Raw genomic sequence first — 26,676 nt, 5'->3', positions numbered from 1 at the left:
CTAAGAAATGGGTTTCTGAAGAAAGAAAATCCAATGTTACATGTATTATCGACTGGGATTTTTTTTTTTTTTTTTTTTACAATGTTTCAATATGCTTCAAAAATGGCTCTTGGTTTACTGCCTTCATTATATTACCAACTTTTTTGTCTTTCCTTTGTTTTCAGAAATAAGAAAATTCTTAGCAAGAAGAAACTAAAACGGAAGCAGAAGACCAAATCAAAAGGAAAATTGCGAAGCAAGGTAAAGCTGAATTTATCATGAGTTTATCATTTGTGTGTTTACACACACGGATCCACGTTCCTGCTCTGTCACGAGCGAACCCGGGTGCCCGGCAGACATCGCAGTCGCTGGGCACGCCTATTGGCTCCTTAGTGATGTGGCGGGCGCACGCTGTTTATACTGTATCCTTACATCGCTGCTGGACCAGAGGTGGTTCCTTTTACTGTCCTTTGGATGTCCAGCGAGGCGGTGGCGCCTTCCTTTGCCATGAAGGGAGTGATGGTAGAAACGGGCGAAGCCTTTCTCTCCCGCCCCACTAGTGATCCCGGCGCTGGTGTGTTGCATGCGGGAAAAAGCTATTCAGAATGGCAGTTTTTAAACTGCTTAAAAATGTATGTCTGTCTTATTAGTGATTAATCCTCGCAATACTAATAGCTTAGAAGTGTGGGAAAGCAGAAAAGTGTTTAACGCCTACATTTTGGGTGAAATGTAATTGCAGCTTTTACATGCAGGATCTTTAAAATTTCTCCCTTTTTATAGAGAACAGAGTTGGGTATGCCATAAACTGCTTGAATTTAAACCAGTTCCTGCCCAGAGGCGTACAGGGGGACTAAAAGAGAAGAGGGATCAGAGGAGCACTGGGAGAGAGAGAGAGAGAGATCTTCTTTTGTAAATTTCTCCTGTGCTTAAAGAAAATGATGGTAATTTATGGCTAGCTACATGCACACAGCCATTATTATTGACAGTATAGGCATGTTTTTTCTGGCGCAAAAGTTTTTGCGTAAATGATCATTAAAATGCTTGCATTTGGATATGTTTAAATGTGTAACGATGCATATGCATTTAAATGCGTCAAATTGTACAGACAAGGATGCTGCGCAGGTGCTTGATGTCCTCCTTATCAACCAATAATGTCAGCGGTTGTTAGGATGCTGGCAGCTGGCCTGCACAGTGAAATTTTCGGTCAATTTGGGACAATTTTTAGGCATTCTGGCAAGGCACTCCAAGGTGTGTTTTAGAGTATTAAGGGATAAGTTCACCTTTTTTGTAACATGTTAAACTCATACTCTGGGTGTAAACATGTTACAGATGCACCAGTCCCTGATTCCCCCATTCTGAAAACAAGCAGGGGATATTCTCTCTTCCCGTCCCCATGCCCCCCCTCGTCACAATCTGCAAAAAATGCGACCGCCCCCTCGGCTGTGTCATCCATTTACAGTGCTCTGTGATTGGGAAACGACAAGATCCTGCAGCTTGCGGCTGTCAGCTTGTACTTGTCAATGAACTACCACGGCGCTGTTGAGTGCTGTAGTAGTTCATTAAGTCTTGATGCACTGTGTCCGAAAGAGGCACAGAGTTTTATGCTAACCTGTTCATGGTTCTAAAGCGAAATTGGGACATAAGGCCAATCTTGGACATAAGATGCCTGAACCAACATCTGTTAATCCAATCTTTCAGGATGGAGTCAGTCCGCTCGGTAGTAGCCTCACTTCAGATGGGAGACTTCTTAGCCTCCATTGATATCAACAACGCGTATTTACACGTACCTATCTTTCAGCCTCCTCAGAGCTTCTTGCAATTTACAGTAGAGGAACGTAATTTCCAGTTTGTGGCACTGCCCTTCGGGCTTGCACCAGCAGCTCGTGTTTACAAAGATCCTAGCACCTGTACTGGGTCTTTTAAGGGCCCAGGGGATCTTAATGCTCGATTACTTGGACGACCTCCTGCTCAGAGATCGCTCACTACAGGCCCTGGAACAGTGTGTAGCCTGCACAGTGCAGTATTTAGAAAACCTGGGCTGGGTCATAAATACTGAAGTCAGTCTTGAGACCAGCTCAGTCTCAAGTATCTAGGTCTGATCCTGGATACGGTCCAGGAAAAGGTATTTCTGCCACCCATAAAGATCTGTGCCCTGAAGGATTAGGTGCGTCAGTAAGGGGCACCAGGCAACCCTCCATTATGCTCTGTATGAGTCTTCTGGGAAGGATGGTGTCCTCCTTCGAAGCGGTTTCCTACACTCGATTCAATTCCATGCCTATACAACAAGACACCTTGTCGACTTGGAACAGGTGAGCACAAGCCCTGGGATACCCCATGTCCTTATCTCCCCAGGCACGCTTAAGTCTAAGCTGGTGGTTGCAAGTTCAGAACCTACAAAAGGGAAGATCCTTCCACCCAGTGTCTTGGAGAGTACTGACCAGACGCCAGTCTTTTGGTCTGGAGCAAGACCCTAGAGGGGCTCACAGTACAGTGGAGATGATCAAGGGAAGAGCCTGCCCATCAACATCTTAGAGTTACAGGCGGTACATCTGACCCTACGGTCCAGGATGGTGGAGCTTCAGGATTGGCTCATCAGAGTTCAGTCTGACAATGCCACTGCAGTGGCCTGTATCAACCACCAAGGTGGTACCAGGAGCCGTTCAACTCAAATAGAGGTGAACCGTATATTAACCTGGGCAGAGGGACATGTGGATGGTTTTATCGGCGGTCCACATGCCGGGAGTAGAGAACTAGAAGGCAGATTATCTCAACCGCCAGCAGATCTGCCCAGGGCAATGGTCCCTACATCCGAACAGGTTTCAGGAAATCTGCCAGCGTTGGGGATGGCCAGAGGTTGATCTATTTGGCATCCAAATTCAAAAACAAGCTACAGCAGTTTGTGTCCCAAACAAGGGATTCCTTGGCAATCGGAGCAGATGTTCTACTAGTTCCATGGAATCAGTTCTCCCTGGTTTATGCTCCCCCCCCCCCCCCCCCCCCAATCCCTCTCCTTCCACATTTGTTGCGCAGGATTCGGAGAGGGGTTCCAGTCACCCTGGTGGCACCAGCCTGGCCCAGAAAGACCTGATTCCCGGAGATCATGAGATTGGCAATAGACAGGCCATGGGCGCTTCCACGCCTCCCCGATCTACTGTCTCGAGGTCCTATATTCCACCCCAATTTATAGTCTCCAAATTTGACGGCATGGCTATTGAAACCAGTGTGTTAAAGGATCACTGCATCTTGGGACAGGTAGTGTCTACCTTAGTGAATGCCAGAAAAGCTGTTACTAGAAAGATCTATTATAGGATCTGGAAAGCCTATATTGCTTGGTGTGAAGCCAGAAAATGTCAATTTCGGAAATACGTGATTGGGAGAATTCTCTTTTCTACAGTCGGCTGTGGAAATCAGATTTCGGCCTTGTCAGTATTCTTCAAAAGGCCCTTGGCCTACCATTCACTGATCCGAACCTTTATGCAGGGAGTAACTCATTTGCTTCCCCCCATTAGGTCACCTACGTGTCCTTGGAACTTAAACCTGGTACGGTCTGTGTTAGACAACCGTTTGAGCCTAACAAGGAAATTCCATTAGTCCTGCTGTCACGCAAGCTAGCCTTCCTGGTGGCCTCGGCTAGAAGGGTGTTAGAGTTGGTGGTCCTTTTGTGCAGGAAAACAAAATTGATCCTTCACCATGGCTGGGTCGTGTTACGACCTGTTCCATCCCTTTTGCCAAAAGTGGTATTGGCTATATATATATATATATATATATATATATATATATATATATATATATATATATATATATATATATATATATATATATATATATATATATATATATATATATATATATATATATATATATATATATATATATATATATATATAATATATAATTTTTTTTTTCCCTCAGCCTTGTTTGGCGGAAGAGAGACTGCACTCCTTGGCTTTAGTGCGAGCAGTCAGTTTTTGTCTAGATGTGAGGATCAGACTCCTCTTTTGTTTTTGCCAGAAGGACCCAAGAAGGGGCAGGCAGCTTCCAAGACTTTCATTGCCTATCAGTTGATCATTCAGGCCTACGGTCTGAAACGCAAAACTCCTCCCTTTAGGGTGAGGGCTCATTCTATCAGGGGTTTAGGAACCTCCTGGGCTTTTCGCCATCGGGTATATGTGGCTCAGATTTGTAAGGCTGCTACCTGGTCTTCAGTGCATACATTCACAATTTTATCTCCCTCCCCTCAAGGCTATTGCTCTGGGACGTCCCAGTAGGTAATGAATATTAGCCTAAATCTGTGTCCCGTGTTGTATTATAAAGAAAATAGGATTTTTTTTTTTTTTTTTTTTTTTTATACTTGCTTGCCTGTAAAATCCTTTCCTTTGAGTACATCATGGGACACAGAGGTCTCTCTCCTCTAGCTTTCTTTCTTTTTCTTTTATTGATGCAGTGCTTGCTACAAAACTGAAGTACTGCCTGTATGCTGTATGGGAGGGGTTATATAGGGGATTACTTCCTGTCTAAAGACCTTTGGTCTACCAGTGTCCATTCACCTGGAGATGAAGTATAACCCAGTAGGTAATATTAACCTGTGTCCCGTGATGTACTCAAAAGGCTTTTACAGGTAAGTAAGGTGAGGCGTGCCGTGACTGGCCGGACAATCATCTGGGACATGTCACATGTCCCAGATTGCCGAGAGGGAGGAGGGAGAGGTGATCTCCCTTCCGGTGCCGCGGTGCGTCGGGAGGAAGTGGGAACCGGTAACCCCTAAAAAGAGGGTATTCCCTCCCCCACCTCAAAAAAATGACATTCCTTCCCTTAAAGCGAAATTCCATTTTTGGGTGGAACTCCGCTTTAACTTCCCTGCAGCAATGCCACTGACTGTCCTAGGAACTAGTATGTAGCCCAGGAATCTGAAGCTATTGAATTAGTGTAATGATGAGCAATTACTACTTTCAGCTAATATGCTGTCCATTATCTGACAGCTGGAGTGTCTACCCCCCCCCCCCATTACATCATCTTGGAGACAGATATCCAAACTGAGCACTCTCCAGCAAATATGAGAAAAATCACCTATCCATCCACTTAGAAGCCTCATCTAACCAGCTATGCCATGATTACACTACTTTCATTGCGCCTGTAGAAATCAAGGCTAAGTGTTTAGTTTATTAATAGCTGAGGAGTTCTTGGAGAACCCATGGATTTGAGACAATTGTCTCCTGATCTGTCCATGATCACATTTTCACCCTCTGATTACTAAGACTTATTTTAGATCTCGTTGGCTAGCCAGTAGGCGGGGCAGCTGGGTGCACTGCAGCATGCATTTTTAATGTTTTATGTATGAATATGGTAATCCTTACTAACGCGGTGCATGTAGTAAATCTACAAAGGAATAGCGGGAACATGTAAAAGAAATGGTGACAGGTTGTGTTTTGTTTGTTTGTTTTTTTTTTTTCTCTCCTTATGCCCAAAGCATTTTAACACATTATTTCTTCTGATGTTAGTAAGCATGTGAACAGTACTGTGAATAGTTGCCTGTTCAGACTGAGCCTCTCCAATGAGACCATTTTCTTAATGTGAACAGTTATGTTTATGAAAATAAGGCTGTCTTCATATAGCATGCACATGGAAGTCTGCACCATTGCAGATATGTGGATGTCATAAACCGAATATTCAGGTTTTCAGGGAAAATAAGCGGCAACTAATTCTGCAAGTTTTGCAAACAGATGAAATAATTGCAATTCTTGGTACTTCAGTGTTGCCATTTTGAATAAATTATAGCGGGTGTTTGTGTTCCTGGTAAGTGTAGAAGAGGTTTCTGAAAGAGAAACTTCATTTTTATACAACTGAGAAGAGCAGTGGTTTCAGATAGGAAGTCGCCAGCATCCCCTGCTGTACTATGATTTGTATGCATTTAGTTGGTGCGTCACGTATAGCAAGTTTTGCTCATATATGGTGTGTTTTTAAAAAAAAATTAAAGTAAAGCTTTTCTCCAGGGAGATATATAAAAGACAAAAATTAGTGTAACTCTGTAATTGCATCTGAAGTGTAATTTTTTTTTTTTTTTTTCCCCAATGCAAGCAGTGCAAGTACATTTAATTTGTCTTATGAGCCACTTGCAGTTTCTGTACAGCAGAGCTCAGATGGGGGGAGGGAGAAGCAGCATAAGACAATCGCTGCATTGCAATGTGCATGCTGATGGAGCAAGAGAATAAGCGGGGTGGGTAAAAAATAAAAAAATTGTTTTTGGCTTTTAAATCAATTTATTTTTTTTTTTTTATTTGAATAAAATGCTTTTGGAGTAAAAATCCTAAAGATAGCTTTCTATTTAAGATGCAATTTAATTTAGTTTATTCAGCATGAAATGAAGCTTGGTTGTGTAGCATGAGGCAGTATATGCTGCAATATTTACATTTTTGGTAAACTCGGTGAATCAAAGCTCTGCAAGCTGAGATACCATGCAATGGTTTTTTTTAATTAAAATAATTTGAGTAGTTCTATGTGGTTAACCCAAAATTGGTTCTGATATCGCTGTTCTACAAACCTGACAGCTAATATGCCAAATGGGGAAACCTTCCTTTTTTTTGCTTTCTTTTATTGCGCAAATAATAACTGCAGAAGTGATCAGATACCGCCAAAGGAGAGCTTGATTTGTGGGGAAAAAAAGGACGTTGATTTTGTTTGGGTACAGTGTCGCATGACCGCAATTGTCAGTTAAAGCGACGCAGTGCCATATCTTAAAAAATGGGCTGCTCATTAAGGGGAAAAGTTTTCCAGGGCTGAAGTGCTTAAAGAGCACCTGTCATTTCAGATCCATCATGGCAGTGCCAGTTAGTGGGCATCCACTTTCCACTCACCTCCTGCCACCACGTCCCTCACCTTTTGTCACTGCTGCATCACCAGCCGTCCCATTAAAGTGAATGGGTCTGTCGGTGAGTCAACAGCAGGTCAGAGGAGCCACTGCGGGACAGATGCTCTTTAAAAATTATTTAAATCAAGCCTTTTTACTAGACATTTAAACCTTGATTTAAATCGACTTGATTTCACTCAAATCCACCCTGAGAATGAGAGTAATGAGCTGATCGGTGAGCTTGCATGTAAACTTAAAGTGGAGTTCCACCCTGAATTTTTTTTTTTTTCTCATAATCCGACTCCTCTAAACCTATAAAAAAAAACATTTGGAGCAATTTTTTTTTTTTTTTATACATACCAGAATCTCCCTGTTGCTATGTAGTCCTCTTAATCTGCCACTTCCTGGTCCGCGGATCTCTTCTTCACTTCCTCCCTTGCCTGTGCTCCTTGGAAATGTGTCATCATTTCCCAGGAGTCTGTGGGCAGTATTGTGATAAAAAATTGCGTTATTTCCTGACGGGGAAATGACGCGATTTAGGGCAGATCACAGAGCCGAGATGTGTTTTATCTATGTTGCTATAACAAGGCGGGACCTTCCTCCATCGCTGCCCATTATGGCAACTTTAGAAACGGCGCTACGGTCACCGGTGAATCGCACATGCGCGAGATCGAGAGGTACATGCTGTTACTCAGCATGCACCTCTCCTAAGCTTATCCCAGAAGAGTTATTGATTGGACTTCACATGCCCACAATCATGATGGCAATGGCCACACCAGGAGGGACAAACTTGTGAGTGTTTAAAATGATATCTTAGCAATATTCATTAACAGTGTGTAATAGCTTTTTTTTATTTAATAATGAATTATGCTAGGAAAAAGTGTCCGGAACTCCGCTTTAAGTGGGGGCAAGTATACCTGATCCACTGCTCACAGTGGGTGAGTGGAACTAAGATATATCTACAAATTAGAGTTGAGATCAAAGAAAGAAATGAGGGATAAGTAAAAGAAGGTACAGACCGAAGTTGAGCAGGTAGAAAAAGAAGGGGATGGTGTGAGAGGGGAGGAAGGACAAGTGGCCTTCCTTTAATGCAGACCGCTATAATCCATAAATATTGTAGATTAAGCTAGGTAGGGTCCATCAACATAGACTTATTAATGGCCCATGGAGACACGATCTTTAGGAAAGCCACACTGGTGTCCAACTAGAAGGCTTCTCATTAATCCTAAACCCATGCAGTCGATTGTAAAGGGGTCGTGCAGAAGCATCTATTGATTTGTAAATGGGTGAGCAATAGAGTAGAAAATACCTTAGATCGAAAGATAATGACAAGGTCGTATCCACCAAATACATTTAACATTGCCAGCCTCAATTCAGCAACTAAAGCATTTGTTGGGAGCTTAAGAATTTAGATGGGTTGTCTTGGATGGAGCCAAATATCACTGGGTTCAAGAGAGGTGGAAGAGCTTTTAGAAATATTTAGCAAGATTCAAGACCAATCCGCCCTAGATGTGTAGGCATGGTTATCTTGTTGCCATTTTCTAACCTAGGAATGATCTTTGGTGGATGAAAGATATAGATAGAGAGAGATAGATTATACATATATATAGAGAGAGAGTCAATATAAAGTAGAGATTTGTTAAGGAGTGCAAGCATTGTTGAGGCAGATGTGCTCAAATTGAACGATTGGGATTTGAAGCGAGGGGCGAGAAATCTAAGCAAACACCTGATTTGTACAGTTGTGTGTATCTAAATATTTGAGATGATTCTGGAACAGGTCCCATAGTCTCCAATGAAATGAGATCTGAAAAATTTAAGTGTATATATTCGTTTTAGTTATTATCCAACAACCACTTTAAGGCATCCGTAATTTCAAGTTCTGGTGGAAACTTTAGGTTACCCAGTAATGTAGACAAGGGTAGATGAACTATGATTTAAGAAGCTTGAATATCCTGAGTTTCAGGTCTTCAAGGTATGAAAGTGATTAGGGACCCAAGGCAGGGTGCTAATTGCAACAGAGTAGGAGTTTAGGATATCGGGGAAAGCCCACCAGAAAGGGGTCCTTAAGTTATGTGTACATTTGCCATATGGGCAACATGAGCTGTCTAGTAGTAGGAAGCCCTGTTTCACTTGTGTTGATACATCGTTTTCCTAGAAATGCATGGCAGTTTTTGCTGCTTCTCCTTTCACTGTCCCAGTCAAAGTGTGGAGGGTGGGGTGGCGACCTCAAAGTGAAACATTAGCAGAAAAGTAACGGGTCCCCATGCCAGCCAGGAAGGACTGTGCTTTGTGACAGCGGTGCGTGAAACCTAGCATTGGATAGACAGAAATTCAAATCCTTTTGGAAGGTAAAATGACTTTGTGTATATTTAGCTGGTTGCCTGAGGTGTGTGGGTTTTTTTTTTTTTTTTAGCTTTAAAGTGGTTGCAAACCCTTACATATACCCAGTAAAGTAACTGGCCTCAGATGATAGAGATGAAACAAATTCTTCTACATAAGTGTTGCACATTTATCTGCAGTCTTTTCAGCCGTTTAAAGTCCAGAATTGATAAATTTAACTCTTCATAAAAAGGATGGAGAGCCCCCCCCCCCCCCACACAGGAACCGCGCTAAGGCTGTCAATCAGCTGGAGTTCCCTCCCCTGTCACCTTTTTTCCTCTTGGTGTCAGGAAAACTCGTCAGACGCTGATAGCTCAGGAAATAAGCCACTGAAAGAAATGACGTTTAGTGCTGTTAATTGAGACAAGTACACACTATTGAGCTATGTGCTTACTGCATGTCTGAGGTTTACAACGACTTTTAAGTTGCCAGGTCATCTTTAATTATAAATAATAATTTCCTGTTATGTTTAGTTGGACAAAAAAACTTTAATACAGTTTTGCTGTTATCAGATAGCACATGCCATATTATAAGTATTACGTTAAGTATTCTATGTTATGTCAATTTGGTCTAAATCACACTTCTTTTTTTATTTTTTTTGCAAAAGATGCAAATTGAACTACTATGGTCTTTTAAAATGTAATGTTTTTAAGAGGATCTGAGCTGTGGAAGCTGAGCCCAAACAAGACATTCAGAAGGCATGGACAGTTGCCTGTAGACTCCCTACAGTTTACCATACCATGCCTTGTTCAGTGTCTGTGATGATGGCCATATTTGTAGTAGCAGGCTTTCTCATATCAAACCTGCCCACTGATTAATGATCAAGTAGACCTAGAAGAGATTCAGAATGAACAGATCCACAGCAGAAGCAAAGGAGAGGCATACACTGCAGATCGTCACTTACAGCTTCCCGTTTACAAGCAACATAGTACTGCTATGAAATCTCACTGGAAACTGGAGAAAATAGCAGGCAGAGGCAGCAGTGCCTCTCGTATTGCATAAACAGCTATGAGGCAGTAGACTCAGGAATGCCTAGGCATAGTCACATGCCAGGAATTGCCCTGCTTTATTTTCTAGAGACATTCAAGACAAAGTACATTTTCAGGGCGCTCTTTAGGCACCATTAAAATGCTCCCTGCTTACTAGTACAGCATATTTTGCCTTGCTGATTTCTCGTGTCATTGAAAGTCTACCAGACCAGTGTCTCAAACACTCACAGCATTCTGATGTGGAACATTCATATTGTTCATGGAAAATGGAGATCATTGCTTACACTTTTTTTTTTTTTTCTTTTTTTTTTTTTGTAGGGTAGTTTTGAAGAAAAAACTTTTATTGGCGATGATTTGATTCTTTCTGTTTACTCAATGTGATACAAGCAATTTTTAACACGTCAACTTAAATAGGGCCGAAACAACTAATCGATTAATCAACAACTGATCGATTATGAAAATGGTTGTTAACTATTTTCATAATTGATTAATCGGTCAGCCGATTAGTTGGCCTGCATACAGAATGCATTATTTGTTTACATATAAGCTAATACAGTGCAGCACACATACAGCTCAGTACACCGTCTATACATGTCAGTAAGTGCCTGAGAACTTGTGAATGTGTGAGGAGCAATGCCTCATGGGACATGTAGTCCTAGGCAGGAAGTGAGTGGTTCTTAAGGCAGAATTTTTTAATTTATTTTTTTTTAACCTTACTATAGGGGCACTCTATATTATACTGTAAACGGTATGAAAATGCCTTTGACCAAGAAGTTTTCTATTCTGCTCCTTAGTTCACCCACAGTGATGGGAAAATTCAAACATCGTTTTGACCTCACTAACGATTAGAAAATCAAACGAACGTTCTTAAAATTAATTTTGTTTTTTGAAGAAAGACATTGGGGGTTATTTACGAAAGGCAAATCCACTTTGCAATACAAGTGCAAACTACACTTGAAATTACACTGAAAGTGCACTTGGAAGTGCAGTCGCTGTAAAGCTGAGGGGTAGATCTGAAATGAGGGGAAGCTCTGCTGATTTTATCATCCAATCGTGTGCAAGCTAAAATGCTGTTTTTTATCTTCCTTGCATGTCCCCCTCAGATCTACAGTGACTGCACTTCCAAGTGCACTTTCAGTGTAATTTCAAGTGTAGTTTGCACTTGTAGTGCAAAGTGGATTTGCCTTTCGTAAATAACCCCCATTGTTTTTGTATGGCTGGCATAAGTGATAGCAAGCAGAGGTAGCTTTTATCACCTGCCTATGACAAGGGAGTCTGTCATACATATTATTTTACAGTTCTGTCTGAAAAACAGACTTTAATTTTTTTATTTTTTTTTTATTTAAATAAAAATTTGATGTCTGATATTTACCAGATTCAACCTCTTATAGTATATACAGTTTATCTCTTCTGTCTGTTATTCTCAGAGTAGATTCAAGATTTTGCTCCCTAACCATATAGTTGGTTATTTATATTTACCACTGCATATAGATTTATGAATAAATTGCCTTTTTTTTTTTTTTTTTTTTTCTTTACATAGTAACTAAATTATACTTTTTTTTTTTTTTTTTTTTTAAGGTTATTATCCGATTTAATCGAAACCATAAATCTGCCAACTAATCGATTATGAAAATAATCGTTAGTTGCAGCCCCTAAACTTAAACAATGCAGTTTGTAGTTCTATAAATATACTATGTCACTGCTAGTGACCTGTACATGCTAAATTTAAACACTGGCTTCTTTATGTACAACTGCTTTAGCCAAGTCTGCTTTGTTTTATAGATATATCTATATCTATCTATTATATCTATCTATCTATTATATCTATCTATATTATATATATCTATCTATCTATCTTATATATATCTATCTATCTATCTTATATATATCTATCTATCTATCTTATATATATCTATCTTATATATCTTATTTTTTTTATTTTTTATTTTTAGGCTGATAACCTGGAAAATGCTCTTTTTATTCCCGACCTCAAGCTCCACAGTAACCCTTCAGCATTCAATGTTTATTGCAATGTCCGTCACTGTGTCTTGGAATGGCAGAGGAAAGAAACCTCCCTTCTTTTATCCTCAAAGAACTCTGTGCAGAGTGGGGAGTCTGACAGTGATGAAGAGGAGGAGTCCAAAGAGCCACCTACTAAGCTTCCAAAGGTAAGTACTTCCAATGTTCGAGATTAAATTGTATAATATTTCAGGTGCATTGACCAATAGGGAGTCTGCTGTTCATTATGTTGAGGGTTGTATGTATGCATGTATGTATAGTATGTGTGTGTATTGGGACACATGCCTTGACATGCACTTTGGAAAAGTCAGGCCAAAGCTTGTTTGGCTGGGCTTCTCCTATGGATCACAGGAGTGCAATTTGTTTTGCACTCCTGTGACCCGTTTTCAGCATTGAGCGGACTGAAGTCCGCTCTCTGCTGACTTCACGGACATCAGTCCAGGCACCAATGGAAGTCTAGATGTGCCTGGACTGAGATGGTTCCCTCGGCCCACTCCACAGCTCAGCGCTCCAATGAGCAGTGAGGGAGGTGAGCAGGGAGCTCTGAAATCGGCTGTGTTCGATCGCTCGGTTTTCAGTGCAGAGGTGCGGGGGACAGGGAAAGAAAAGGAAATGTGGGAGGGGCGAGGGAGCTCAACACTCCTCCACTCCAGCTACTCCCCCCCTCCAGAAATCCAGCCAATGCCCAGAGCCATACAGTAATGCCCACAAAATAATGCAGAGGGTATAATCTTGTACGTTGATGGGTTTGTGGCCTCAGGGCCTGGATGGCTTAACGTCCATAAGGGGGATATAAATAGATATATTTAAATTTAATATACGGCGCTGGGTTTTTTTGTTTGCCTATTTCTTGCACTTAAATGTTTCAGATCATCAAACAAATTTTAATATTACACAAAGATGACCCGAGTAAATCCAAGATGCAGGTTTTAAATTATTTCGTTTTATTAAGGGAAAAAAGCTGTTCAAACCTGCCTAGGCCTATGTGAAAAAGTAATTGCCCCCTCCCATGCTGAATCATGAATGAACTGTGATTAACCACAATTTTTTGGAAAGCTGAGTTCAGTTTCACTTGCCACACCCAGGCCTTATTACTGCCAGACCTGTTGAATCAAGAAATCACATAAATAGAAGCTGTCTGACAAAGTGAAGCACGCTGACAGATCACAAAAAGCCACGCATGCCAATTTAAAAAAAATTCAAGAACCGATTAGAAACAAAGTAATGTACATGTATTGGTCTAGGAAGGGTTTCAAAGCCATTTCTAAAGCTTTGGAACTCCACTAAACCACGGGGAGAGCCATTATCCACAAATGGAGCTAACTTGGAACAGTGGTGAACCGTCCCAGGAGTGGCCGGCCTACAAAAATTGCTCCAAGAACATGATGACGACTCATCCAGGAGGTCATAAAAGAACCCAGAACAACATCTGCAGGCCTCACTTGTCTCAGGGTAAGATCACTGTTCATGATTCAACAATAAGAAAAAGACTGGGCAAAAATGGCATCAATGGGAGAGTTCCAAAGCCACTACTGACCAAAAAACACAAAGGCTTATCTCACATTTACCCAAAAACATCTTGATTATCCCCAAGACTTTTAGGCATATATTCTGTGGACCGATGAGACAAAAATGTAACTGTTTTGAAGGTGTGCATCCCGTTACATCTGGCATAAAACGAATACAGCATTTCATAACAAGAACATCATACCAACAGTCAGACATGGTGATGGTAGCGTGATGGTCTGGAGCTGCTTTACAGCTTCAGGACCTGGCCGACTTACCATAATTGATGGAACCATGAAATCCTGAGCTTTACCAGAAAATCCTGGGAATGTCTGGCCATCAGTTTGTGACCTCAAGTGCACTTGGGTTATGCAGCAGGACAGTGATCCAAAATGCAACAGTAAGTCCACCTCCAAATGGTTCAAACAAAGCAAAATTTACGTTTTGGAGTGGCCTAGTCAAAGCCCGGACTTAAATCCAATTGAGGTGCTGTATCAGGCCGTTAATGCTGGAAAACCCTCCAATGTGGCTGAATTAAAATAATTCTGCAAAGAGTGGGCCAAAATTGCTCCACAGCAATGTGAAAGACTCATTGCCAGTTATCGCAAATGCTTGATTGCAGTTGTTGCTGCCAAGGATGGCACAACCAGTTATTAGGTTTAGGGGGCAATTACTTTTTCACATAAAGCCAGGCAGGTTTGGACACCTTTTTTTGCCTTAATAAATGAAACCATTCAAAAACTGCATTTTATATTCACTCGGGTTATCTTTTGTGTAATAAATTTTGTTTGATGATCTGCTTCATTTTAAGTGTGCAAAAAAATAAATCAGAAAGGAGGCAAATACTTTTCTTTATCGTACATCATGGGACGCGGAGCACCATGGTAATCACTATGTGGGTATATAGGCACCTTCAGGTAATGGACACTGGTATACCCAAAACAGGATGTTTGCTCCCTATATAATACCTCCTCCTACCAGGGGTACCTCAGTTTATTCACCAGTGTCTAAGGTGTTGGTCGCCAGAGTGGGGGGGGGGGGGGGGAGACTTCTGCAATACTCAAAAGTCTGGCAAGAGGAAATTCAGGACAGATGGGTCATCTCCACGGTGTCTCTAAGATACAAACTAGAATTTCGGGAGTTTTCACCGTCTCGTTTTTTGAGGTCAAATGTTCCCAAAGATCCAGGGAAAAGGCAATCTCTCTGTTTCGGGCATTAGACCGATTACTGGCTCGGGGTGATCCTACAAATCCCCACAGAAGAGCAAGGTTTGAGGTTTTATTCAAACCTCTTTACGGTGCCAAAACCGAATGGAGATGTCAGACCCATTCTAGATCTAAAAATCGAAATCAGTTCCTGAAGATCCGCTCCTTTCGCATGGAGTCGCTCAGGTCAGTAGTTTCTATCCTACAAGGAGAACTTCTGGCTTCTATCTACATCAGGGATGCATATCTGCATGTCCCTATATTTCCCGCTCACCAGGTTAAGGGCACAGGGCATAACAGTCTTGGCCTACCTAGACGATCTGTTGCTAATAGACCAGTTGGTAGCTCATTTGGAGCAAAGCGTGCGCATTACAACCAGTTACCTGGAAAGTCTGGATTGGATTCTCAACCTAGAGAAATCTTTCTTATAACCGCTTAAAAGGCTGGAGTGCTTGGGTCTGATCATAGACAGTCCAGAAAAAGGTGTTCTTGCCTCAGGCAAAAATCAAATTCATAAGAGAGCTAGTGCGGATGGTCATGGCCAAAAGAAGATCACTCCATTCGCCTTTGCATGAGGTTGTTGGGAAAGATGGTGGCTTCATTCAAAGCAGTTCCCTATGCCCAGTTCTATTCGAGTCTGTTGCAAAACACTATCCTGTCTGCTTTGAACAAAAGAATTCAAGCTTTAGACTTGCCAATGCAGCTGTCCCCAAGGATATCCCAAAGTATCAGTTGGTGGTTACTAACCCAGAATCTGCTGAAAGGAAAATCCTTCAGACCAGTTATCTGGAAAATGGTAACGACAGATACCAGCCTTTCAGGCTGGGCAGCAGTACTAGAAAAGACAACTGTCCAGGGACAGTGATCAAGAACCGAAAGAGCCTTGCCCATCAACATCCTAGAGATTCAGGCAGTGCATCTGGCTTTGAAGGCCTGGACTTTCAGGTTACAGGTTTGTCCTGTCAGGATCCAATCCGACAATGCCACAGCTGTGGCCTATATCAATCACCAAGGGGGCACCAAGAGTCTTGCAGCGCAGACAGAAGTGAACCATATTCTAACTTGAGCAGAAAGGAATGTTCCGTGCCTATCGGCAGTCTTCATTCACCAGCAGTTATTCCCCGGGGGAATGGTCCCTTCACCCCGATATCTTTTGGGCTTTTGCCAAAGATAGGGGACTCCTGACGTAGATGTTCAAGTGTCCAGATTCAACATGAAGTTTAGTCAACTTTGTGTCCAGAACAAGGGATCTACTCGCATGTGGAACAGATGCGTTGGTGACCCCGTGGGATCAGTACTCTCTGATTTATGCATTCCACCTATTTAGTTGCTGCTATAACTTTTTTGCAGGATCAAGCTGGAAAGAAAGCCGGTATGCAGAAATCGTAAGGATGGCAGTGGAGGATCCATGGGCCCTTCTACTATGGCCAGACCTACTCTCACCTGGGCTGCTATTCCATCCTACCCTACGAATGCTAAATTTAACGGCTTGGCTATTGAAACCCACATTCTGAAGAAACGTGGGCTTTCCGGGTCAGTTGTCTCTACTTTGATTAATGCAAGGAAGCCAAAGGCCAAGTCTCAGCTTTATCAGTCTTATTTCAAAGACCGCTTTCTACACATTCTTTACTTTGGGGTTTTATGCAAGGGGTGATGTGGCTTAATCATCCAGTTAAATCACCTTTGAAACCTTGGGACTTGAACTTAGTTTTGTCAGTGTTACAAAAACAGCCATTTGAACCGATACAGCACATTCCCTTAGTCCTTCTGACAAGGAAGCTAGTGTTCTTGGTTGCTATATCCTCAGTAAGGAGGGTTTCAGAATTGGCTGCTCCTTTCTTGTAAAGAGCCATACTTAATTATTCACGAGGACAGAGTGGTGTTGCGCCCTCGTCCAGATTTTTTGCCAAAAGTGTCGTCTCAGGTTTTCACCTGAACCAAGATATTGTCCTGCCGTTGCTTTTTCTAAAACCATGTTCCAGGGAAGAAAAATCACTACATTGTCTTGCTGTGGTGAGAGCAGTCAAAGTCTATTTAAAGACGACTGCTCAGATTCGGAAGACTGATGTCTTATTTGTTCTGCCCGAAGGTCCTAAGAAAGGACAGGCAGTGTCAAAATCCACTGTCGCTAAGTGGATTCGGCAGGTTATAATTCAGACTTACGATTTGGGTAAGATTCCACCTTTTCCAAGTCAAAGCGCACTCTACCAGGGCGGTTAGTGCTTCTGGGGCAGTGCGTCACCAGGCCTCCATGGCTCAGATCTGTAAGGCCGCAACTTGGTCTTCAGTACATACATTCACCAAATTTTATCAGGTGGATGTGAGGAGGTATGAGGATATCGCCTTCAGGTGCAGTGTGCTGCAGGCAGCAGTATAAATCCTCAAGTCTGGGGGTGCCATACGGGTTGTCTCTCCCTCTCCTCAAATTGCATTGCTATGGGACGTCCCACATAGTGATTACTATGGTGCTCTGTGTCCCATGATGTATGATAAAGAAAATAGGATTTTTATAATGGCTTACCTGTAAAATCCTTTTCTTGGAGTGCATCATGGGACACAGAGGTCCCTCCCCTCTTTTGGGGTTTAGGTATATTACTTTGCTACAAAAACTGAGGTATTCCTGGTAGGAGGAGGGGTTATATAGGGAGTGAAATTTCTGTATTGGTTATACCAGTGTCCATCACCTGAAGGTGCCTATATACCCACATAGTGATTACTATGGTGCTGTGTGTCCCATGATGTACTCCAAGAAAAGGATTTTACAGGTAAGCTGTTATAAAAATCCTATTTTTTCGTGTGTGTGTATGCAAAAAAATGCATAATTGGATTCACCCTTGAGGACAAGAAGGACCCCATATGACATATGCTTATGTGCAGCAGCACAGCAGGTTGGCCTTTAACATCCAGCTGCTGCATATGTGTGTAACTGTCTTGTTCTGGGATGGGCATCATTGGCACCCCCACAACTGTGGCCAAGCAGTCACTGACAACTCATTGTTAACTACCAACAAACTGGCGCACGTAGGACAGGCTCCTGATGTTGGCACTGTTCTGTCAATCACATTGCCTTATGATCAAGGTGCCCCTCTACTGGCCTTGGGCATCGTGGCCCATGTAAAGGGCCAGCTTCTCTTGTCAGCAAGACACTCCTTGCTCCTTTTCTTAGTGTGCAGGTGTGCTGTAAGCCCCCTGTATTATTTTTAAAGGATGAGCTGTATTTGGCTTCGGCACACTAAAATGAGGAGCGGTCGGTAATGTTTTTGGAAGAAAAGCTGGGCAACACTTGGCAGGGTACTCACAGTATAGATTGTTGGAATAGGGAGGAAGGTAAATATTTACCAAGGCAGGCTGCACTCAGGAGGATGAGAAGATTTATAAAAGAACGAGTTCACTAAAGAAACTTTATCCCTTAAGATTATACAACCTAATTACAGCTCAACTACTACACAAGTTTATGCTCAAAATATAATACCCCTATCACTAAGAAATTCCAAATATTTAGGCGCAGTACTGTATACAATATATACAACCGGCCTGTTTACTTGAAATTCTATAAAATGTATATACCTTCTATTAGAATTGCACCCATGTGCATTTAGTGAAATATTGTGAAAATGAACATGGACAAAGTCAAACTTAAATCAAAGTAGTCTTGTGCTAGTGTGTTGTGCTCCCACAATCACTTCAGTTTTCATATGCGCGATGCCCCTGTGCTACACCACCAGCCACAGTAAGATCTCATCTTGTTTGACCTAGTCAATCAGTCAAAATGTGCCTTCCCCTTTAAGGGGCAAATTCCCCATCACTTTCTGCAAAATTTTTTTTTGTCACCTTTTCTCCTCCAAATTCTCCTATTTCTCCATGTCTTTTTCCCATTTTTCCAAAAGCAATACACTTTTCCTGTATGATGTTCCTTCTATTCCCCACAGCAGGTGCTCAGAAGAAAAGTACAACTATTTTTGTAGTGCTTGCCTCCAAAAATATTATCACTGTTATTAAAAGACTTAAACGCCTCTTCATAATATACTGTGCACAACCGATAACATGTACACTTCCCCTTAAGTGTGGCTCAGCGGCTGTGCTCTGCACAAAAGCACTTACTTCCTGGTTAGAACATGTCACCGGCTCCGCCAGGAACTGAGCTTTTAACTTTTTAATGAGTGCAACGCTGATAAATGAAGCAGTCATCTTGCATAAATAGTTTAAGTGGTTGTTAGAGTGGCTTAACATGTATGCACAATCAGCGCTGTCTCCTATTGCAGTGTTGCCCTTTATAAAAAAAAAAAATGCTGTATATACCTCATTTCAGAGCCAAGATCCGCAATCACATGACCGGCCGGCTCTCTCCTCTCCCTGTCTGACAGATGCAGCGGGCGGGCCAAGATTTCCCCGCTGATGTCAGTTGGGAGGAGAGAGCTGGCCGATCTCGGCTCTGAAATTATTTTTTATAAATCACACACGGGGGGGGGGGGGCCAGGCACTTGGCACTAGGTGACAGGCCGGGAAGTGGGAAAGGCAACAGGAGAGCAAACGCAAAACTGCGGATGACGGAGGCACGTAAACTGACCACGGTGTCAGTGCTCAGCAGCTTGATATACCGTAGACAGTTTACAAAGGCGGAGGGTAGGAACTTGCAGGATCAGCCAGGTTTTTCAGGTGTTTATAGAGGGCCAAACAGAACAAGCCCTCTGTCATATAACATGAGCAGAGATAGAAAATTTTGTGTGTGTGTGTGTATATATATAATATATTTGTTTTTTTGTCAACATACAGCAGGAGATTCCATACAATGTCTGCTATGAACTTTGCCAGTCCTTCTATTTATAATGCTGCACACTCTTAATACAAATATTTTAATGACTGTTTGTTCCTTTTTTGCTTTTTCCTCAGATAATTGAAATAGGTTTATGTGAAGTGTTTGAGTTGATAAAGGAGACACGCTTTTCCCACCCATCACTGTGTTTAAGGAGCTTGCAAGCCCTCCTCAATATACTACAGGGTCAACAGCCAGAGGGACTCCAGTCAGAACCCCCAGAAGTGTTGGGTAAGGCTAGACACAAACCAGAGTGCTGTTAGCTTTATTGTACATTCTCATTAGATATCGATGGAAAGTGTAACAAAATGCCCAAGACTCTGTGTTCTCTCTCTCTCTCTCTCTCTCTCTCTCTCTCACTCTCTCACTCTCTCTCACTCTCTCACTCTCTCTCACTCTCTCACTCTCTCACTCTCTCACTCTCTCTCACTCTCTCACTCTCTCACTCTCTCACTCTCTCACTCTCTCACTCTCTCACTCTCTCACTCTCTCACTCTCTCACTCTCTCACTCTCTCACTCTCTCATCATAATTTCCACCAGCTCAGTGGATCCGCATAAAAAAGTGTCAACTTTTTTTGTGCGGATCCATTGAACTGATGAAAATTACATAGACTCTCCAGTGCCTCTTGGGTTTCCTGGGAGGAGATAATGTTTTACTTAGGGACATAGACACATCACTGAGTTCCGTGTGAGTACAGATTAATTGCAGGTCTCTGCCTGGTATTTATGCCCTGCAGCACATCTGCGCTCAAGTGGGGGGGGGGGGTTCCTGCTGATGCACACAGATGCCAGAACCCAGCGACTTCTGTGTATGCAGTGACAGGTTTGCACCACATTTACTCATGGTCTGGATGTGCTCTAAAAAACGTTCTCTGCTCTTCCAGTTCTCACTGGAGCACTGGGCTGTGGAGGGGGCAAGAGCAGCTGGCTTGGTCTCTTAGCTGCTTACGGAGAGGCTGGGTGCCGGTCCAGGCATCTGGGTGGATCCCACCTATATTGATGCAATCTTTCTCCAGGCTGGACCGGCTAAGTGACATCAGCCGACAGCAGGCTTCAGCATGCTGTCAGCTGAAAACAGATCACAAGACTGCAGAACAAACTGCACTCCTGTGATCCACAGGAGAAGTACAGTAAAACGAGCTTTGGCTGTACTTCTCCTCTAAAGTAGAATGGGGTTTAACCTCTTCTCCACCCCAATCTGTCAGTTTTGTGGAAATTTCCCCTTCACTTCCTTTCCCATTGCCAGAACTGTAAGTAAGCGGACATTTTTTGCTAATTAAGAGAAGTTCTTGGGTCCCGTCAGGTCACCAGAACTAGTGTCCCAATTTGGAAGATTTCCCCTCTATTACTTTTCTTGGGACAACACAAAATTTGTTAATTTTTCTTTTACTTTCAATAATGGTAAACAGGACACACAGGGTGAATTGCCCTAAAGGGGACACAGACTGCAATAAAAACTGACAGGGGTTCTAATACCTCTTCACTCTGTCCAAAAAAAAAGGCCTTTAGTTATACTTTAAGTTGTCATGGGGGTTTAATGCTAACAGTAAACAAAACGGGCTGTAATGCTTTGTTTGTGAGACTCGCTACTACAGAGGATCTAGGTCAACTGCATTTTTATAGGTGAGAAAAATTCACTACTGAAGGCAGAAAAGCAGAGATTCTGTTCTCTATTTAATAGGTCATATTGGGGATACAGTTGTCTTTAGTTTGGGTTTGGTAAAAATTTTGAGCTTAAAGCTGAGCCGTCCCCCCCCATTTGGCACCTTTCGGGGGGGGGGAGCAGATACTTGCCTAATCCAGGTATTTGCTTCCACTTCCGGCGAAAGATAGCTGCAGTAATCCATGGCGATCTACGCTATGTCGCCCACCCCACCCCCCAACAAGGCTTCACTTCCTTATTCCCTTACTGAAGAGGCTGGAGCCAAAAGACGGTTCGGATGAGGACATCGTGGGTACCCTGGACAGGTAAGTGTCCTTTATTTTCATGCATCAGGGGACACAGAGCCATAGTAGTTACTATGTGGGTTATAGGCCACCTTCAGGTGATGGACATTGGCACGCCCTAAGACAAAAAGTGCACTCCCTATTTAACCCCTCCCACTACTGGGAGTACCTCAGTTTTTTTCACCAGTGTCTAAGGTGTTGGTCACGAGTAAAGATGTGCTGTGCTGAGCTCCACTGGAGCAATCCTTGCTGGTGCTAGCCATACTGACCGGATCCATTCAAAGTGTCGTGTTTTTTTTTTTTTTTTTTTGGGCCAGATTGAATGGTACCCGAGCCTCGTATATGAAGAAACAAAGTTTAGCCTGTGAATGCTTCTCTTTTTAGAGAGCTGGACCCTGGGATCCAGTACTTTTTGATAGTAAGGCCATAAGTTTTTACTGGGAGGGTGCTGTTGCAGGTCCAGGATTGTGTGTTTCCTCTAGGATCCCCTGCTCCTAAAGGTTTAATGGAACCCACCGTGAAGGGTGAAGATTGGGTCTGTTGGTTTACCACAGAAAACTCTGCGGCGGGAAAGGTAAGTGGAGTTTTCTAAAATCTTTGAATTTTCTTATGAATGTCTCCTTTAAACATAATAATGTTGTCATGCCTATGTGTCACCACCGGGGGCTGTATTGAGCACTCACCGCCTCATGCTGGAAACAGTGCTGTATCAGGAGCCGAATACTTCCTCCTCCTCCAGCCGAGCAGCAGATCCTCCGGTAAGCTTAAAGGGAGGTTTGTCTCCCCGCCTATTGCCCCCCATGCTGGTATTCTCCCCCTTTGTGGGGTAAAAGCCCTCTGATTCGTTTAAAAAAAAAAAAAAGCCCGATCAGCGGCCACTTGGCGGCTTGTAACCCCCCCCCTCCCCGTCATGCTCTCTTTGTAGGTCTGAGAGGACCTGTAGTCCACCGCTTGCACGGGAAAACCCTTCCTTTTGAAATAGGGGGTAGAGCCATAGGCAACGTGGGGGGGGACGGGGCTGTTGGCGTTCTCTGACGCCAGGTGCACGTGGAGGCAAGTTTTTATAAGCACACTGTGTGCTACTGAAGGCTGTGGAGGGAGACGAGAGCGAAAGAGGTGGCATTATCAGGTTTGGTGACACAGGCATTTCCTTTGACACATTGTTACTGCTGCATCAGGCTGGACATTAATAGCAGCAATTGTGCTGGACTATAGCCCTAGCAGTGTATGCATTCCTTCTGGTAGTGCCTCTGCTTTGTGCATCAGGCTATGAGTGGAAGGGGGAAAAGGAACACCTCCAAAGGGTTCTAGAGGATTGATTGTTTTACGACAACCTAAATCTATGTCCAAGAAAATGTCATCCTGCTCTGAGAGATGCGGCCGGTCAGAGTGAGCCATCAGGGGGGACTGGAGTTGCAGTAGCGCTGGACACTTCAGCCCCTATATTACTCAGGAGGTTTTTTTCTTCTACCATTTTACGTTTGTAACAGAAAATTGATGCTATGTTCGCTTCCCATAGTGGGTCCAAGCATAGCAGATCCCCATCCATTGCTCAGGACCCCCATACTGAGGAGCAAGGGGCAGGGGATCATTAAGTCCTTTCAAAGGATCAGGAAGATGCTGAGGTCTCTTCTGAGGATCCTAATATGGAGGGAGCAGTTTCACAAGAAAGACTGTTGGTGCACTCCCTCACTAAATTGGTTCGCTCAACTTTTTTGCTGCCTGTAGCGCAGTCTATTGATGATCCCACCTCTGGTTTGGGATTGCTAAAGCCTCCCCAATCTGTGGATGCCTTTCCTATCCATTCATGGCTAAAAAAGCTGATGTATTCTGAATGGGGGCACCCAGATAAACAATTTTTTTCCTCCAAAGACGTTTTCTATACTTTATCCTATGGAGGAGGAATTCTATAAGAAATGGGGGGGGGGGTTCCCGCAATTGATGCTGTGATATCCTCGGTAAATAAAAACCTCGCTTGTCCAGTAGACAATGCGCAAATGTTGAAGGATCCAACAGATAAAAAGTAAGAACAACATTGCTCTTGCAAGTTCAGTGGTGCAGCCGGCTCTTGCGGCGATTGGAGTATCTCAGTCCATAAAGAACCAGTTTGTGGGGATATTCAAGATTCCTGATCAGCAGGCCCAGCTATTTGCTGGCATATCGGAAGCACTATGTTTTACGGTGGATGCTATGAAACATTCTATTATTCAAGCCTTACGGCTTATGCTAGGACTGGTACATATGCGCAGAGTCCTATGGTTGAAAAATTGGTCAGCCGAAGCGCCATGTAAAAAGCTCTTGGCCAGTTTCCCATTTCATGGTGAACGGTTGTTTTGGAGACGATTTGGATAAGTATATCCAAAGGATTTTAATGGGAAAAGTTCTTTTTACCAGTAAAGAAGAAGTTTAAACATTTTTCCTTTAAACTTGCATCTTCTCCAGTGCCAGGAGCATCTGCCTCCAGACAGTCTCGACGGCCTCCTTAACAATTCTAGCCTACCTAGACGATCTGCTTTTAGTAGATCAATCAGTTACCTGTCTAAACCAAAGTTTAAGCTCAGCCATAAGCTACCTAGAATTCCTAGGCTGGTTTCTCAACCTAGAAAAATCCTCCTTAAAACCGTCAAGGAGATTACAGTACTTGGGGCTGATCATAGATACCGTTCAAAAGAAGGTATTCTTACCCCAGGGAAGGATCAGCTCCATAAAGGAACTGATTCGACTTGTCAAAACAAAGAGAAATCCTTCCATTTGGCTGTGCATGAAGTTATTAGGGAAGATGGTGGCCGCCTTCAAGGCCGTTCCTTATGTCATTCAAGACTGCTGCAAAACAGTATTCTGTCTATCTGGAACAAGAGGATCCAGGCTTTGTACTTTCCAATGCGCTTATCCCCCGAGGTGCGTCAGAGCCTCAATTGGTGGTTGCTATCCAGCAACCTTCAACAGAAATAATCCTTTCTACCAGTATCCTGGAAAGTGGTAACAACAGATGCCAGCCTTCTAGGCTAGGGAGCAGTCCTGGAAGAGGCCTCTGTCCGGGTGAAGTGGACCAAGTCAGAGTCTTACCCATCCATATTATAGAAATTCGGGTGGTGCGTTTGGCCCTAGAGGCTTGGACGCTCAGATTACAAAGTTGTCCTGTCAGGGTTCAACCCGACAATGCCACGGCTGTGGTTTTACATCAATCACCAAGGGGGCACGAGAAGTTGTGCACCCTATAAGGAGGTGAATCATGTTCTATCCTGGGCAGAAAGCAACATTCCTTGCCTATCGGCGATTTTTATTCCAGGGATACAAAAGTAGGCAGGCGGACTGCTTGAGTTGCCAACAATTGTTTCCGGGAGAATGGTCCCTTCACCTCGACATCTTTCTGTCGATATGTCAAAGATGGGGATCTGTTCGCATCCAGATTCAACAACAAAGTCCCGAACTTTGTGTCAAGGACAAGGGATCTGCTGGCATGCGGAACAGACACCTTAGTCTTCCCATGGGATCAGTATTCACTGATATGTGTTCCCTTCCATTTCTGCTTTTGCGCCGCCTTCGCAGGATCAAGCAGGAAGGGAAAGAGGTGATTCTGGTGGCCCAGAAGATCTTGGTTTGCAGAGATCATAAAGATCACAGTAGGGGACCCTTCGACCCTGCCGTTGTGGCCAAACCTTCTCGCACAAGGTACGGTATTCCATCCTACCTTACAAACTCTAAATTTAACGGTTTAGCTATTGAAACCCACATTCTAAAGGACCATGGGTTATCTCCTTCAGTAGTGTCTACTTTGGTTCATGCTAGGAAGCCGGGCTATAGGGTCATATACTATAGAGTCTGGAAGGCATATGTCTCCTGGTGTGGATCCAGGGGTTGGCACCCCAGGAAGTATTTCATAGGTAGGATCCTTGAATTCCTGCAGATGGGATTGGAAATGAAGCTGGCCTTGAGTACTATCAAGGGCCAGGTCTCGGTCTTATCAGTATTCTTTCAATGCCCTCTTGCTTCTCACTCTGGTGCATGGCTTTATTCAGGGGGTAACTCGGATTAATCTTCCCGTCAGGGCACCCCTGATTCCTTGGGATTTGAATTTAGTCTTGGCTCTACAGAAACAGCCTTTTGAGCCTATACGGGATATTCCCTTGGTTCTTTTGACGAGAAAGATAATCTTTTTGGTTGCTATATCCTCTGCCAGAAGGGTATCAGAATTGGTGGCTCTGTCTTGTAAAGGGCCATATTTGATTATTCATAAGGATAAGGTGGCATTGCGGCCTCATCCTGCTGAATTTCTACCAAAGGTAGTGACAGGTTTTCATTTAAACCAGGATATTGTTCTGCCTTCCTCCCTTTTTTTTTTTTTTTCCCCCCCAGAGCCTCGATCTAGGGAAGAGAAGTCACTACATTCCCTTGATGTAGTGATAGCGGTCAATGTGTATTTAAAGTAGACCGGTCAGATTTGCAAAACAGATGTTTTGTTTGTACTGCCAGAAGGTCCTAAAAGAGGACAGGCAGCATCAAAATCTACTATTTCCAAATGGATTCGTCAAGTGATTGTTCAAGCTTATGGTCTAAAGAAGAACATTCTGCCTTTTCATGTTAAAGCGTACTCCACCAGGGCCGTTGGTGCCTCTTGGGCAGTGCTTCACCAGGCCTCCATGGCTCAGATCTGCAAGGCCACAACTTGGTCTTCAGTCCATACATTTACCACATTCTGTCAAATCGTCATAAAAGGTTATGAGGATATTGCCTTTGGGCAAAGTGTACTGCAGGCTGCAGTATGAGTCCTCTAGTCTCTTAATGCCCTACCTTTTTTTGTTGCGTCTCACTCGCTTCAGTTACCATTGCTATGGGACATCCCACTTAGTAACTACTATGTCTCTGTGTCCCCTGATGTATGAAAAGAAAACAGGATTTTTAAAATGGCTTACCTGTAAAATCCTTTTCTTTGAAGTACATCAGGGGACACAGAGGTCCCTCCTTCCTTTGGTATACACGTGTATTGCTTGGCT

General features: G+C 43.1%; 1 protein-coding gene across 18 annotated transcripts in view; it reads left to right on the top strand.

Annotated features, from left to right (window-relative positions):
- MYCBP2 (MYC binding protein 2) overlaps positions 1 to 26,676 on the top strand; it is a 370,986-nt gene that overhangs the window by 73,029 nt on the left and 271,281 nt on the right. For all 18 annotated transcript variants that reach the window (XM_073614281.1, XM_073614278.1, XM_073614285.1 and 15 more), the window contains exons 2-4: positions 165 to 240; positions 12,144 to 12,359; positions 19,812 to 19,965. In XM_073614281.1, the coding sequence (XP_073470382.1) occupies positions 165 to 240; positions 12,144 to 12,359; positions 19,812 to 19,965 (446 nt within the window). The remainder of the gene's footprint in view (positions 1 to 164; positions 241 to 12,143; positions 12,360 to 19,811; positions 19,966 to 26,676) is intronic.

The sequence above is a fragment of the Aquarana catesbeiana genome, linkage group LG02, assembly GCF_042186555.1.
Source record: "Aquarana catesbeiana isolate 2022-GZ linkage group LG02, ASM4218655v1, whole genome shotgun sequence".
NCBI classification, from domain to species: domain Eukaryota; kingdom Metazoa; phylum Chordata; class Amphibia; order Anura; family Ranidae; genus Aquarana; species Aquarana catesbeiana.
The sequence above is the reverse complement of the archived record's forward strand: the minus strand, read 5'-3'. Positions and strand labels throughout refer to the sequence as shown.